Below are 16,145 nucleotides of genomic sequence, written 5' to 3'. Positions count from 1 at the left end.
CAGTATTTCTGATAATGATATTTCTACAGTGTAAGCAATATCCATCTATCTGCTTCTATGCACATTATTTTTACCATAGCCTAATCTAGCATCTTCTCTAGCCCTATACTACTGATTGAAAGCATTCTAACTGGTATTATAGCTTCCTTTTTTTTTTTTTTTCTTTTCACCATCCTGGGACTTGAACTATGGGCTTGGGCTCCGTCCCTAAGCTTTTGTGCTCAAAGCTAATGCTCTACTACTTAAACCACAGCTGCACTTCCACTTTTTGTAGTTAATTGGAGATAGGAATCTCAGGGACTTTCCTGCCAGAGCTTGCTTTGAACTGAGATCCTCAGATCTCAGCCTCCTGAGAATCTAGGATTCCAGGTGTGAGACCCTGGGACCCAGCTCAAGTTACTCTTTCATAGCCATTACAACAAACTCTCATAGTCATTATAATAAACACCTTGCTCCTAGCTTCAAAGGCCCTATGTGACCTGGGCCTGACTCTGTGACTACATCACGATCATCACAAGACAATGTTTGCTATCATTTATATCTCAACTCAAATGCTAAGATATAAAGTATCAGTCTTCACTGCCACAAAATTTAGGTAGTATTCCTTCATTCTCCTAAATTATCACTCAATAAGAAGTGTCAGACAAAGAGAGTAATAGGTAGCTACTCTGCAAGACAGGAAGGAAATATCCTGTCCAGGGACTATATAGTTTTTTAATTCATGTATTTCCTATCTTATGTTTGTTTTATTGTGCTTCTGAGAAAACAGATGTACAAAGCATCGGCACGGTTGCAGGAGCAGTGACAGGCATAGTTGCTGGAGCCCTGCTGATTTTTCTCTTGGTGTGGCTGCTAATCCGAAGGAAAGACAAAGAGAGATATGAGGAAGAGAGACCTAATGAAATTCGGTAAGCCTCACAAATTCTTAGACTGAGCTTCCTTCCTTTCTAGGGCTAGTTCCATAGTAACTAGTCTAAACAAATACCCTCTCCCCCCCCACCCCCACTCCTCTGAATCATAAAACAATTATCCTGATAAGTAGGAAGTTGCAGCCTAGGGACAGAAGGTATGGTTTACACCTAGACTTTATTGGAAACTACTGTCAATAGACTTTTAAGTTCAACCTTACATTATTTCTGATTCATTTCCATTTACACAGGGCATACAATAAGGAATGACTATGACCTACAGAAAATGAGAGGGTTTAGTATAGGAACTCTAAATCAGCACAAATGTTATCTACACTATCTCACAGTGAGTTTTAGCCTCTCATTGTAGGCTGGATCCTTTGGCTAACAAAACAAACATTTGCTTAAACCCAGCATTAAGTATTAAGAAATGATGGGTGATTAGTTCAGTAAATGGCTGCCTTCTGATGATATTTGAAGTTTACAGGTTGTGGAATTTATTGGGAAACCTGAGGAGTGTAAGGTATATTAAATAGGTAGGTTTCATTAGGTAGCCAATGAAGAGAACAACACGCACTATTCAGGCAGGAAAAGAAGTTAATTTACCAAACTGCTCCTCCCCCCCCCCCCCCCAGCCATGCATGGTGGAGAAGCGTGGCTGAAAAGGAAAAGGGTTGGGGGGGGGGAGGGGGGAGAAGAGTGACCCACCTCTGGGCCAAGACTTATCTAGACCAGGGACAGGAAGAGGTGTGGCTAGGGGGGATAAGGTGTGGCCACACTGGATCTGGATGTAACCTCAGGGTCTGGGACTCTCCTAGAGTCAGAGGGGAGGCTTGTGACCTGAGGTGGCCCGGGATGAGACCTAGCAGGAGGGGAAGGTGACTGCTTCCAGGTCTGCCAGTTACTTAGGTAACAGATACTGGGAGGCAACTTAGCCAAAAGGGAGGGAGGGAGGGAGGGAGGGAGGTGTCCCTGTGCAGACCTTACGAGGAGGAAGTAAGCATAGTGGAAACCATCATAATCCTGCCAGCACTGAAGTTTATCTTTGCTGTTTTTCCTCTTTAGAGAAGATGCTGAAGCTCCAAAAGCCCGCCTTGTGAAACCTAGCTCTTCTTCCTCAGGCTCTCAGAGCTCTCACTCTGGTTCTTCCTCCACTCGCTCCACAGCAAATAGTGCCTCACGCAGCCAGCGGACACTGTCAACCGACGCAGCACCTCAGCCAGGCATAGCCACCCAGCCATACAGCCTACTTGGGTCTGACATGAGAGGATCTGAACCAAAGAGAGTCCACCATGCTACCCTGACCAAAGCAGAAACCACATCCAGCATGATCCCCAGCCAGAGTGGAGCCTTCCAAACTGTCTGAATTAAAGTGGACTTGACTTCCATGCTTTCCTAGGAGTCAGGATCTTAGGACTATTCTAGTCACTGAAACTCGTCACCAGCCACACAACCCCTTCAACCGTATAAGAGGTTATTTAAACAGCTGTGAACAACAAGTGGAACAGATTCAGATGGGCACTTTTCTTAGTATGACACCAGAGAAGCAAAAAGATGTAGGATGATCATCTCCAGTAAGGCATCTCATATTGCTTTTAGACCAGAGGAAGAAAAAGCAGGCATCCAAATTTGTCTGTCTGCTGACCAGGGCCTGTGGTGAGGGTGCTGGGGAAAGGTGAGGCACATTTCCCCACCTAAGTTACCATTGTCAAGAAGAAATGGGGTGTTTGTGAATTTTGTATTCATTTCCGTGAACCTACTGGATTACTGTGATAATTCAGACAGTCAAACAGAACCCATGGCCTTATATGATACGTATCTGCACCAGGTATTGGGCTAATTGTTTCCAAGAACTCAAAAAAAAAAAAGGCAATATATCTCTTCTGGTCTGACTTGACTTCATGTGTCATAAAGTTTAAGTATTGATTTCAGAAGGATATGAGATAGTAGGAGATGGAAAAGAGTGAGTTTTCCCCACTGTACTACTAATCTTCTTAAGTTGAACCCTAAAATAAAACCTAAAAAAGAAGTCTAAAAAGTATGACAAAGTTCTGTGAACAGCTTCTCTTAATGTTCGGAAGGATTACTGAAAAATATCAGAACAACATACTGGAACAATTGTGAGTTTTTCCTCAAATTAGATGCCTCTAAGGACTTCCCTGCTGGACATCTCTGGAAGAAAAATATCCTCTACATGTCATTTAACAATGTCACTTTTAAAAAAAGTCTTCTAGAGAAATAAGATCTGGGAATGTTGAAGATCATCTGACACAACATTAGTTTCCCTTTCTGAAAGGGTGTGAAACCAGAACTTCAAGACTGAGTGATTAGATCAGTTATCTCTTAATATGTTCAGGAATGGTACAAATAAGTGTAGTACTGCACCAAACTTTGAGCTTTCTCTATTTTTCATTTTAGATGGATAAGAATCTAGGCTATTTAATGATTCTAGGCCTTAAATCATTTTAAAAAAAATCAGGCTGCCAACATTTCCTAGTAGTATTGCGAGGACTTGCCATAATCATTCCCTCTAGAGAGGCCAAAGCAGAAACTCCACATTTTCCCAGCTTCAACTTCCAAGAAAGCCTTGCTCTGGGCTGGAAGAAAAGAAAAAGGGAAGAAAAAGTAATGGGTGTTGAGAGAAGGCTCAGCTTGTGTCCATTAACATTTAAATTGCTGCTGGCGAAGTAGCTCAATGGTAGAGTCCTTAAGACTCTGGATTTAATCACTACCATTGCAGAAAAAGAAAAAAAAATTATCTGGAAAGCTATTGAAGGAGCTAATGCATCAGAGAGGAAAGGTAACTGTGAAAGGTAAAAAGTATAGCAACTTGGGATTTTTTAAAATAGTTTCTATTAAGACAGATGTCTATGGCACAAATGTTGCACTTGAATTATCCTTTCAATGAAGTTAAATAAATGACACCTATCTCCATAGGTGGAGAATATTTCTTATTATTAAAGGGCAACATGCAACAGAAAAGAAAAAGTATTAATGAAAATGGTGAAAAAAGCATTATCTTTAAAATGAGAATCAGATTCTTACAAGAAAAAGTTTACCTCATTTTTCTTCCCTACATTTGATTTTCACAATAATGTCTTCACTGAGTAAAACTGCATTTACTTCTAAAGTCCTCAGGAATTTAGATGAAAATCTTGTTTTTTTCTAGTCCTGGAGATTGAACTTGTGGCCTGGCAAATTTTAAAAGGAAAATTCTAATCTCAATTTTGTCTTCTCTAAAAAAGGTAGAAAGTGAGAGACCTTAAAAAAAAACATAAAGATATTACTTTAAGAGAACTGGTCTATTTGGAATGCTTCTTATGCTAATTCTTACCTCATTGTAAGATTTAAAACCTTTACTTGGACTACATTTTTATTCTTCTCCAAGGGTAGTATCCAGGCAACCTATCTCTTCAGCTCGTAATTCTGAGAATTCTTTTTCCTAGAGTACTTGAGCCAAATAAGCATACTATAGAGATGTCAGCTGTGTCATCATTAACAATTTTCTCTCATTTACTACTTTTGAACTAAAGGTTTCCTGCTTATGAAAGTAGAAGAGTTAGTATCATTGAATATCCAAGCTGTTTTACAAATTTATTCACAATGGAAATCTACAACAAACACACAAAACAGATTATACTAAGAGCTGAGAAATTCTAAGGACTTGAAGTCTAAGCAAGGTCAACACATTTCTTTTGGCTCTGAGTTTAAGATCAAAGGTACAGACACTAGGTTCTACACCATATTCTGCTGACTTTTTAAATCAAATAAATTGATCCTTCAAAATGAAACTATGAAAGGGGATATAATTTAAACTCAGAAGACCAAATGTCATAGTAATAAAATGCAGATGGAATAATGTGGATATTAGGAGAGTGACCATTTCAATAAAATATATAAATCAAAACTAAATTTGTAAAATAATGTTGATACTTTTGTTGTTACATTGTATAAAAACAATTTCAGAATTGCTTTTCCAAAAAGTTATTTATAATTTTGCTTCATTTCTGGTATTAAGCTATTTATGTTTCAATGTTAACTTCTAAATTGCTTTGCAGATGAGACTGTGAACATCACAAAACCAAATATTTATTATAGATGTATCTGTATCAGCAATTAAAAAATAAATAAGTAAAGGCAATACTGTAGGAAGGCTGAAGCTCATATAACCCACACTGGAAATTTGTTTATCAGCTTGCTGCCGAAGGAACTCAGACTGAATATGATCTATTATTTATTGATTTCAGTCACAAGTATACCAAGTACTTTATTCTCACAAGGCAAGATATCCAGAAATGACAAGAGTTGTTGTTAAAGCACTTTCTTAAAATCAACAAATAATTATTACTTAGAAAGTATTTTGTACCAAGGTAAAATGGCAACAACAACAAAAGCACATACTAAAGGATTTAAATAAATCTGAAAAACTTCATAGAAAGGTGGGTGTGGTGGCTTACATCTGTAATACCAGCACTTAAGAGGCTAAGAGTAGGGGATCTTGAGTTCAAGAACAGCTTTCCTGGGCTCAGCCACCTGGCTCAGTGGTAGAGCGCTTCCCTTGCATGCCCTGGGTTCGATTCCTCAGCACCACATAAGCAAAAAGAAAAAAAAGCCGGAAGTGGCACTGTGGCTCAAACGGTAGAGCTCTAGCCTTGAGCTGAAGAGCTGAGGGACAGTGCCCAGGCCCAGAGTTCAGGCCCCATGACTGGCAAAAAAAAAAAAAAAGTAATTAAGTTTACAAAATTTAGGGCTGGCTTTTTTCTCCCTCTTTCTGTTATCCCCTACCTCCTTTCTCCACTAACTTAGCAGTACTAGGAGTTGGCCCATGGTCCTACATATTCCAAGCAAGAGCTAGCTCTACTTCTAAACTTCAGCCCTGTCTTGATTTGCATGACCTTTTTATTATTGTTCTCAGATGGAAGTTATAAAAATTATGCCAGTGCTGTGGTTCAGGCCTGTAATCCTAGCCACTCAAGAAATTGAGATCTGGGACTGAAAATGTGGCTTAGTGGTAGAGTGCTTGTCTAGCATGCCTTAAGCCCTGGGTTCAATTCCTCAGTATTATGAACAGATAAAGCCAGAAGTGGCACTGTGGCTCAAGAGGTACAGGTACAGTGCTATCCTTGAGCAAAAGCAGCTCAGGAACAGTGCCCAGGCCTTGAGTTCAAGCCCAGGACCAGCAAAATAAACAATTGAGATCTGAGGACTGGTTTAAAGCCAGCCCAGGCAGGAAAGCCCCTGAGACTTTTATCCATAATTAACTCCCAAAAGCCAGATATGTCTGATTTAGAGAAACTCAAGCTGATTTAGGACAAATTATTAGAATCTATGAGAGCCTGACTTTATCTGAAGATAAGATCATAGTAAGAATAGGTGCTTAGAATAGATGATGAGAGGGGTTATACAGAAAATATGTTAAGCATGTAATAAAATAGTATTGGCAAAGATGAAAACTACCAGCTAAATACCACACTGGGCATGAAGGTGTTAGAACACATAATCTGGTTAGGCAAGTGAAATATAATGATGAAAAAAGATAGTGGAATTATTCCTATGTGTCAACAGCAGTAATTTATACCTAGCTACAGTTAGAAAGTTGAAATACTAACATCTTGAGTCATTCTGGTTTTAAAGGTCTCTGGTAAATATACTGAACTCTTTGGGAAATCAGTTTACACATTTCATCTTTTAGTCACAAAATGGGTTGTTTTTAATATCTGAGATTTCAAAGTAAGAATTACCATATAAATTCACTATTCTTTGATGTTCAATAAAGTTTAAAATTGAATGTTTAAGCATGGTGCCAGTGGCTCACACCTGTAATACTAGCTACTCAGGAGACTGAAATCTGAAGATTGAGGTTCAAAGCCAGTACAGGCAGGAAAGTCCATGAGACTCTTATCTCCAATAAACCACTTGAGAACTGGAAGTGGTGCTGTGGCTCAAGAGGTAGAGCGCTCACCTTGAGCTGAAGAGCTGAGGGACAGCACCCAGGCCCAGAGTTCAAGCCCCACGACTGACCAAAAAAAAAAAAAAAAGTATGTTTAGAAACACCACATACCACATAGCTATAAAACATACTATCCAATTAAATGTTCTATGCTGGTGGCTCATGCTGTAATCCTAGTTATTAGGGAGGCTGAGATTTGAGGATTATGGTTGGAAGGCAGCCCAGGCAGGAAAGCCCACGAGACTCTTTTCTCCAATTAACCACCCAAAAGCCAGAAGTGGGCTAACTCCAGTGGCAGAGCCCTAGCAAGGAACAATAAAGCTCAGGGACAGCACCCAAGCCGGGAGTTCAAGACCCAGAACCTAGCACAAAACAAGACCTTCCCCGACCCCCCCCCCCCCAAAAAAATATACTTATCAGGGGATGGCTAACACCTATAATCTTAGTTACTCAGGTGGTTGCTCAGGATTTTAGTTAAAAGCTAGCCCAAGCAGACAAATCTACAACTCCAATTAACCAGCAAGCCACAAGCACTGTGGTTCAAGGGGTAGAGCTTCAACCTTGAGTGAAAAGAGATTTCAAACCCCAGTGTAGGAAAAAACAAAAGTATGCTTAACACTAACCAGGCATTTCACAGACTAAATATTTAGTCTGATAGAATCAAGGATTATGAGGCTGTAAAAGCCACACAACTTTGTCTTCATTTTAATGTGATTTCCAGCAATGTTGGTAGAAAGCAGATAGCGTTCTACCACTGAGCCACCTTCCCAGCCCTAGATTTTTTTTTTTTAGTCCAGTCATGGGGCCTGAACTCTGGGCCTGGGCGCTATCCCTCAGCTCTTCAGCTCAAGGCTAGTGCTCTACCACTTGAGCCACAGCGCCACTTCCGGCTTTTTTCTTTTTGCTTATGTGGTGCTGAGGAATCGAACCCAGCCTCAGGCATGCAAGGCAAGCGCTCTACCACTGAGCCACCTTCCCAGCCCCCCAGCCCTAGATATTTTAAAAGATACTAGCTAGGCTGTGTTTGAATTACAGGATCTATTGTCTTATTTTGTGGTTTAGCTTAATCCTATGACTTGAATGACAGTTTCCTCATCTACAAAATGGATTATCAAGCTGGGAACCCTAGCCTTACTCAGCGTTAGGTTTTTAAAAAGAGGTAGCTGAGTAGGAACAGCACCACACACACACACACACACACACACACACACACACACACACACACACACACACACACACACACACACACACACACACACACACACACACACACACACACACACACACACACACACACACACACACACACACGAGCTGGAAAAGAGCTAGAAAAGAGAGCTTCTGGGTCTGGGCTAGGCCTTATTAGGGTATGGGCGGAGAAAGGTGTGGCCACATCAAATTCAGATGTGACTTCAGCAGATGCGACCTCTTCCAGGGGTGCCAGTGACCTAGGTAACCCAGGTACTGGGTGGAGACTTTGCTGTGAGGAGGGTGGAGTCTTCTCGCCATCCAGGGGCGGACCTTACACTCAGGAGGCTGAGATCTGAGGACTGTGGTTGAAGAAAAGGCCAGGTAGAAAAGTCCCTGTGAGACTTAACCACTTTTTGAGACTTAACCACTCAAAAAGCAGAAGTGGGGCTTTGGCTCAAGTGGTAGAATGCTAGCCTTGAACACTCAGGGACAGCCCCCAGGTCCTGAGTTTAAGCCCTACAACCTACCAAACAAAATAAAAATATGTTAAGTGGTTACCCTTTAAGATTTGTGGTTTAAATGAGGGAATATATGCAATCTACTTAGGGCACTGCTTAGCATGTAGCAGAGATGTAACAATGTTAATTATTCCATTCCTTAGTAGTCCCAACTCCTCCACTGAAGCCCCAAGCACCAAACTTACAGAGATTTTGCATAAATGTACTATTTGAAACCCTGTACCTCTAGGTGTGGAAAAAGGACAGTCATCATAGTCTGACCTTTTCATATATAAACTCTGAGTCATAAGAACATATTCCAAGTCCTAGAACACATTTGAGTAACATTAAGCATTAGGCCCACCTTTAGTCCACAGTTCCACCCAGACCTGAGCTCCTCCCAGCCCTGGAGCTCCAGCCATACAGCTTCCCCCCATCTCTCCACCCAGACCCCTGAGCTCCCATCTACCTCACTTCCTACCCCCAGACCCTGCTGCTACCTAGATAGTGGAGGGTGCCACGTGCTTTCTCTCCAGGGGAAATATGGTTCCTCTAATAAACCTGGTAATCTTTCTCCTGTGCCTGTGTGGTCCCCTGGGATGGATGTGATGGATCTTCTCAGTAACTAGAAACAGAGGTTACTTGGTCTGCTGGTGATTAAACCTAGGCCTGAGCTTCAAGTTTGCTAGTCAAGCATTTTATTACATTTTCTTATCTTTTCTATTGGGTGGGATCTTCCAAACCTATGGATTTGGGCCCCCGTTCTGTTTTTCTACAGAAACAGTAGAAACAGTTCACGGTTCGGCGGCAAATGGTAATTTTTTTTTCAATGCAGTTGTAGTTCCTAATGTGTACTTATTAAAGGAAACCGAAAGTGACCTTAGGCACATTTCTGGAAGTTTCTAGAAAGGAAATTACAATGCAGAAAAAAAAAACACCCGAGCTAGGTTGGACATTTTCTTTTAACCAGCTGTGTGTTTTCCCATGAATAACATCTCTGAACTTCCCATTTCCAACTCACCACACACAAGTGATGGGTTTTAGCTCAAATCGTAACGCAGACGAACAATATGTACCCCAGTTGCTGGTTACAATGGTGAGACGGGCCTGGGGGGTAGGCAGAGGCCGCGTGCCCTTCTTGGGACTCCAAGCCAACAGCCTACACCCAGGGGGGAACCGTCCCTTTCGGTGCCCGGTGTCTGTGGGAGGCTCCACGGACGCGACGAGGACGACGTGTCCTCCATCTCCGGACGTCCTGCCGCGCGGGGTGGGAGGCCCGCCAGGCCTGCTCCCGACAGCGGGGAAAGCCTAACCCGAAAGCCGCTTCTCAGCCCTCGGGGCGGGTCGGCTACCGAGTGCAGCGCGCGGCCCGCAGCCCGGCCCGCCGCGTGCCCGGCCCCGTCTGACATTCGGCCCGCGGCGCAAGGTCGCGGGCGGGCTGTGTGCCCCAGGCCGGGGTCCGGCGCGCTGGCCGCGGCCGGGCCGACCCCGAGAGGCCGCGCGCGGCTCCTCACAGGGCCGGGAGCCCAGGGCGAGCCCGCGCCCCACACCGCGCGCTCGGGGGCTGCCGGGACCCCGCGCCGGCTCCCGCCAGCCCCAAACCCGGGCGGCCCCGCCATGCGGCCGGGACCCTCCCCTCAGACCCCCGGGGCCGACCCTGACCCAAAGCCACGCTACCTACGAGACGAGGGGGGCGCCGGAACCTGGGGGGGGGCGCGGAGGCCCGGTGCCAACACTGCGGTGGGGGTGGGGAGGGGGAGCGCAGACTCCTGTGGGGGAGGGGAACAACAACCTTCGCGGCCATTTTGTCCTGGCTCCACTTCCGTCTTCTCTTCCCTTCAGGCCCCGGCGCACCCCCTGCCCGGGTTCCGTGCGGCCAAAAATCGCGCTGTCATTGGTTCGTTCCAACAGTGCCCGCCCCCTCCCCGCCTCCTCCTTCCGCTCCCTCCCGCGTGTGCCCTGGCGGGGCGCATGCGTAGGAGCAAATGCGCCTTCCCCTCCCCCGCCTGGAGTGACAGAGGACTCCCGCGCGCGGGCTCTCGGCCCCACCCTCGCTTTCCCCGGGGCCGTTCCGAGAGCGGGGGCGAGCGTGAAAGTTCGAGAACGCTGAGGTGGTGCGTCATCGCAAGGTGAGGCGGAACGGGGCGGAGTGGAGGCGGGCGGGGGCGGGGCCAAGGAGTGAGCTCTGGATCGTGATTGGGGCTCTCGGACGGGAAGCGGTGCCTACTGGTTCAGGGCGCCGTGACAGACAGCCGACGGGGCGGGATCCTTCTGGAAGGTTCTGAGACAGGGTATAAGAGCCGGGGTGGCGGGCGGAAACCGGTCTCATTGAACGCGGTGGCAGCTCTCTGGCGGCGGGTGCTTTCTTCCTCGGCGGAACCGGGCCTACACGCGAGGTGAGGCCGCCGTCTGCGGCGGCCGGGCGGGGACGGGGCGGCGCGGGCCGGGCTCCCCGCGGCCGTGCGCCTTTGTGCGGCCGGGCGGCGGGTGCGGAGCCCGGCGGGCGGGCGGGGCTCGGCCGGGCGGCCCCCGAGGGCCTGCGGGCGGCGGAGGGCAGGGCGGGGCGGGCTGCGGGCGGCGGAGGGCAGGGCGGGGCGGGCTGGGGCGGGGCGGCCGGGGCCCCGGCGCGCTGCGGGGCGGCGGGCGGGCGGGCGGGCGGCCCCGGCCAGGCCGTGCAGGAAGCAAGGGCGGCCGGACGCGGGGTGGGGCGGGCGGGCGGGCGGAGCCCGGCTTTCCTCCTCGCCTTCGCCGGCTCTTAAAGGGGCCGCGCGCCAGGCGCGGGCGGAGTGGCGGCGAGACGGGGCTGTAGGGGGCGCAGGCGGGCGGGCCCGCGCTCCACTGGCTGGCACTGCTGCCGGGGCTGCGGCGTCTGCCCGTCCCTGCCACGTGGTCAGCCTCGGGAGCGAGTCCGGGCCCGGCGGCCATTGCCGCTGCCCAAGGTGCTCTGGGAGAAAAGGGTGTCGAGGATGAAGGCCTCAATGGTGATTCTGTTCTCTCTCCCCCACAGCAACCATGTCGAAGGGACCTGCAGTTGGCATTGATCTCGGCACCACCTACTCCTGCGTGGGTGTCTTCCAACATGGGAAAGTGGAGATCATTGCCAACGATCAGGGCAACCGAACCACGCCAAGCTACGTTGCCTTCACGGACACCGAACGTTTGATCGGTGATGCCGCAAAGAACCAGGTGGCGATGAACCCCACCAACACTGTTTTTGGTGAGCCGCTAGTTTGCTAGCAGAATGAACAGAGGTAGTAGCTTCCTTTCCAAACAAGCTGTGGGTTAAAGTAAAATGTTTAAACGGATGCACCAGAGATGAAAATCATCTGAATGTAGCATTAGTTGTGGGTTGGGCTTTTCCTTTCAGTGCTGGCTGTGTTGGGCTTTCGGTGTAACTTTTATGCCTGGCTGTTGAGTGGAGATGCCCTGAAATAATTGAATCTTAATGTCTTTTACAGATGCCAAACGTTTGATTGGACGTAGGTTTGATGATGCCGTTGTCCAGTCTGACATGAAGCACTGGCCCTTCATGGTGGTGAATGATGCAGGCAGGCCCAAGGTCCAAGTTGAATATAAAGGCGAAACAAAAAGTTTCTACCCAGAGGAAGTCTCCTCCATGGTTCTCACAAAGATGAAGGAAATTGCAGAGGCCTATCTTGGGAAGGTAAGAGCTTCAAATAGAGGTTAGTCTTAAGTAGCAAGCCCCTGGCATTAGCACGTGACCATTTGGTATTCATTAGTCTGGCAATTTTTAGTCGCCTAAGTACAGTAGCTTATTATCATTTTCCCTTACCTTTGCTTTTAGACTGTTACAAATGCTGTGGTTACTGTCCCAGCATACTTCAACGACTCTCAGCGCCAGGCAACAAAAGATGCTGGAACCATTGCTGGTCTGAATGTTCTGAGAATTATCAATGAACCAACTGCTGCTGCTATTGCTTATGGCTTAGACAAGAAGGTATGCCTCGTGGGTGCCAATCTGTTAGGTTTTATTTGTTGGATTCAAGTGTGCATTCGCTTATTGTTTTTTCCCCCTTATGACAGGTTGGGGCCGAACGAAATGTGCTGATTTTTGATTTAGGAGGTGGCACTTTCGATGTTTCTATCCTCACTATTGAGGATGGGATCTTTGAGGTCAAATCTACAGCAGGAGACACCCACTTGGGTGGAGAAGACTTTGACAACCGAATGGTAAACCATTTCATTGCTGAATTCAAACGAAAGCATAAGAAGGACATCAGTGAGAACAAAAGAGCTGTCCGCCGTCTCCGCACTGCTTGTGAGCGGGCCAAGCGTACCCTCTCCTCCAGCACACAGGCCAGTATCGAGATTGACTCCCTGTACGAAGGCATTGACTTCTATACTTCTATCACCCGGGCTCGGTTTGAAGAGTTGAATGCTGACCTCTTCCGTGGCACTCTGGATCCTGTAGAAAAAGCTCTCCGTGATGCCAAACTAGACAAGTCACAGATCCATGACATTGTCTTGGTGGGTGGTTCCACCCGTATTCCCAAGATCCAGAAGCTTCTGCAAGATTTCTTCAATGGGAAGGAGCTGAATAAGAGCATTAACCCCGATGAGGCTGTTGCCTACGGTGCAGGTAATCTCATTGTCCCTAATACGTTCTTGGGTCAGCAGCCTCCCTAAGTCGCTCACACTATTCGCTGTGATGATGGATTCCAAAACCATTCGTAGTTTCCACCAGAAATACTGTGTTGGCTAGTTCCTTCCTTGGATGTCTGAGCGAATGAGATCTATAAGTTCTGTGTACAAATTCTGAGTATAAATTCTGTGTACTTCTAACACTTGACTTTTCCCTTCAGCTGTCCAGGCAGCCATTCTCTCTGGAGACAAGTCTGAAAATGTTCAAGATTTGCTGCTTTTGGATGTCACCCCTCTGTCCCTGGGTATTGAGACTGCTGGTGGAGTCATGACAGTCCTTATTAAACGCAATACAACCATTCCTACCAAACAGACTCAGACCTTCACCACCTATTCTGACAACCAGCCCGGTGTGCTCATTCAGGTATGTGTTCACAATCTTCAGATAGTATTTGACATAACACATGAAATAAGGGAACTGGTCTGCTGTGATGATTGATTCCACAACCATTCGTAGTTTCCACCAGAAACACTAGCTGTTGGTCAGTTCCTTCCTTGGATGTCTGAGCGACCAATCTAAAGTTAATTTTGTTGCACAAATCTTTTCTACAAGTCTATTAAAGTTGTACCTTTTGCTTAAAGGTATATGAAGGTGAACGTGCCATGACTAAGGACAACAACCTTCTTGGAAAGTTTGAACTCACAGGCATACCTCCTGCACCACGAGGTGTTCCTCAGATTGAGGTCACTTTTGACATTGATGCCAATGGTATCCTCAATGTCTCTGCTGTAGATAAGAGCACAGGAAAGGAGAACAAGATCACTATCACCAATGACAAAGGTAAGTGGGCAGTGAACTATTACAGTAGTAATACTGAGGAGCAGTTAATGGAGAATGTAGGGTAGACACTTTGCTGATACAGCAGTGTCTTGAACCCTGAGACAACGTGCTTTAAATACTTTTAGGTCGTCTTAGCAAGGAGGACATTGAACGCATGGTTCAGGAAGCTGAGAAATACAAAGCTGAAGATGAGAAACAGAGGGACAAGGTATCATCTAAGAATTCACTGGAATCCTACGCATTCAACATGAAAGCAACTGTTGAAGATGAGAAACTCCAAGGCAAGATCAACGATGAGGATAAACAGAAGATCCTTGACAAGTGTAACGAGATCATCAATTGGTTGGATAAGAATCAGGTTAGTGCTCTGAAAGATGGTGTTACCAGGTTTTTGAGCTTGGGTTTTGGAGGAGAGGGTCACAAGGATGAATGGTCCAAAACATTCGCGGTTTCCACCAGAATTGAAAGCCATGTTGGTAATTTACCTTCCTTGGATGTCTGAGTGACCTGGTCAAGGAAAAGCCAGAATGAGTTTTATCAGAAGGATCCTAACAGCTAGAAATAGATGGGCATTGTTAGAATTGTACCTATTTCCATACCGTTTTCTGTGTAAGTAATTAGCAATGTTTCTCGCTTTCCACAGACTGCAGAAAAGGAAGAATTTGAACATCAGCAGAAAGAGCTGGAGAAAGTGTGCAACCCCATCATCACCAAGCTGTACCAGAGTGCCGGTGGCATGCCAGGAGGCATGCCTGGAGGCTTCCCCGGTGGAGGAGCCCCTCCTTCCGGCGGTGCTTCCTCTGGGCCCACCATTGAAGAGGTTGATTAAGGCAACCTAAACATACATGTAGCATTGTTCCACACAATAAAACATTTAAAGACCCAAATTTAGCAACTTCTATAGCAGCTTTTAAAAGTTGAGCTGCTGTAGTAAATTACTGGGCATTCTCAATACTTGAATATGGAACATGTACACAGGGAAAAATATAAACATTGCACTTTATAAAGCACTGTATTGTAAGTGGAAAATGCAATGTCTTAAATAAATATATTTAAAATTGGCACACAATTGTCATGTTTCCTGAGTTGCCTTGGTGCATAGTTAAGGGTGGATTTGGTAATAGGTGTTAAGGACCAATGTGCAGATTAAAAAGCCTCTAATTTGACACAGCTGGGCTATAGTGGCTCAACAACCCACTGGCTGTTTGCAACTAGTGATCCTAGCTACTAAATCTACATAGTAGGCTAATACCTGGGGATCACAGTTCAAAGCCAACCCAGGCAGGCGTGTCTGAGACCTTTCTATTAAGCCCCAATAGATCAAGTTAATTTTACAACTTACCTTGGTTGACCCTGTTGAGGGCAGCTGACTACTGACAAATTAGATGGGATAGGAAAGCAGGTGAAAGGGGAATTGAGTCACCATATCCCATTCTAAGCCAAGAAAGGCAAAGGGAAGTTGTCAAATCTTTAATGCATAGAGGCCATGCTTGATAGTAAAGTATGCTTCCAATAAAACCTTGCTATGACAATAGGTGGTAGGGATTAATTCCCCCATACAGGTCCACCCCCTTGTGTACAGGTCAAAGTAGCAAGGTTGCTGGCCTGTGTAGCTGGTGCTTTTTACTATGCTAGTATTAGGGCTTGGGGCTTCAGTACTTAGCTGTCACTTGCATTTGGGTAGCTCCATGATTTTTCTGTGAGCTAATTGAAGAGTACTCATGGACTTTGATCAGCGGGTTCAGGCATCTCATTTTCCTGAACTAGGATTTCAGGTATGAGTCATCTGGTTAGGTACCCTTAGCAATTTAACCTTAAGTACAATACAGGTGTCCCATATCCAAAATTAGGATTCATGGTGTAACAAGTTTCAACTTATTTTAGAGTTGGTATTTGAGGATGGATAATGGCAAACAGGCAACTTGAAGTTGGCAGCTTAGTATCTCGGAAGTCATCTGATGGCCCTGTCACTGTCACATTTGGTTATTGAAAACAGGTGTATTTGAGTAAGCAATGTGAATATGACTCCCAGTAAGTGTTTGTTCTGCAGGCTAGTTGGAGGGTATACACACTGAAGCTGAGGATAGTGGCAGGAGATACCTCTATTTTTGCCAGTCATGGGGCTTGAACTCCCCTGGGCACTGTCCCTGACCTTT

General features: G+C 45.9%; 2 protein-coding genes and 1 non-coding gene across 4 annotated transcripts in view; all 3 read left to right on the top strand.

Annotated features, from left to right (window-relative positions):
• Positions 1-6,750, top strand: part of LOC138824443 (CXADR-like membrane protein) — a 74,192-nt gene extending 67,442 nt beyond the window's left edge. For both annotated transcript variants that reach the window (XM_070018303.1, XM_070018302.1), the window contains exons 6-7: positions 770-908; positions 1,974-6,750. In XM_070018303.1, coding sequence (XP_069874404.1) covers positions 770-908; positions 1,974-2,274 — 440 coding nt within the window. In that variant the 3' untranslated portion in view covers positions 2,275-6,750. The remainder of the gene's footprint in view (positions 1-769; positions 909-1,973) is intronic.
• A 4,085-nt stretch (positions 6,751-10,835) lies between these two features.
• On the top strand, positions 10,836-15,058 carry LOC138824442 (heat shock cognate 71 kDa protein). The gene is made up of 9 exons (XM_070018301.1): positions 10,836-10,942; positions 11,554-11,763; positions 12,005-12,210; positions 12,352-12,504; positions 12,591-13,146; positions 13,370-13,572; positions 13,791-13,989; positions 14,115-14,347; positions 14,633-15,058. The coding sequence occupies exons 2-9, from the start codon at positions 11,559-11,561 to the stop codon at positions 14,816-14,818; spliced, it is 1,941 nt and encodes a 646-aa protein (XP_069874402.1). The 5' UTR covers positions 10,836-10,942; positions 11,554-11,558; the 3' UTR covers positions 14,819-15,058.
• On the top strand, positions 13,208-13,293 carry LOC138824469 (small nucleolar RNA SNORD14). The gene has a single exon (XR_011371092.1). It is a non-coding gene; the product is annotated as a small nucleolar RNA SNORD14 (small nucleolar RNA).
• Positions 15,059-16,145: the final 1,087 nt, after the last annotated feature.

This window comes from Dipodomys merriami, unplaced genomic scaffold (assembly GCF_024711535.1).
Source record: "Dipodomys merriami isolate MVZ:Mamm:240054 unplaced genomic scaffold, mDipMer1.0.p SCAF_129, whole genome shotgun sequence".
Lineage (NCBI taxonomy): Eukaryota > Metazoa > Chordata > Mammalia > Rodentia > Heteromyidae > Dipodomys > Dipodomys merriami.
Note: the sequence above shows the minus strand (reverse complement) of the source record. Positions and strands in the feature narration are given on the sequence as shown.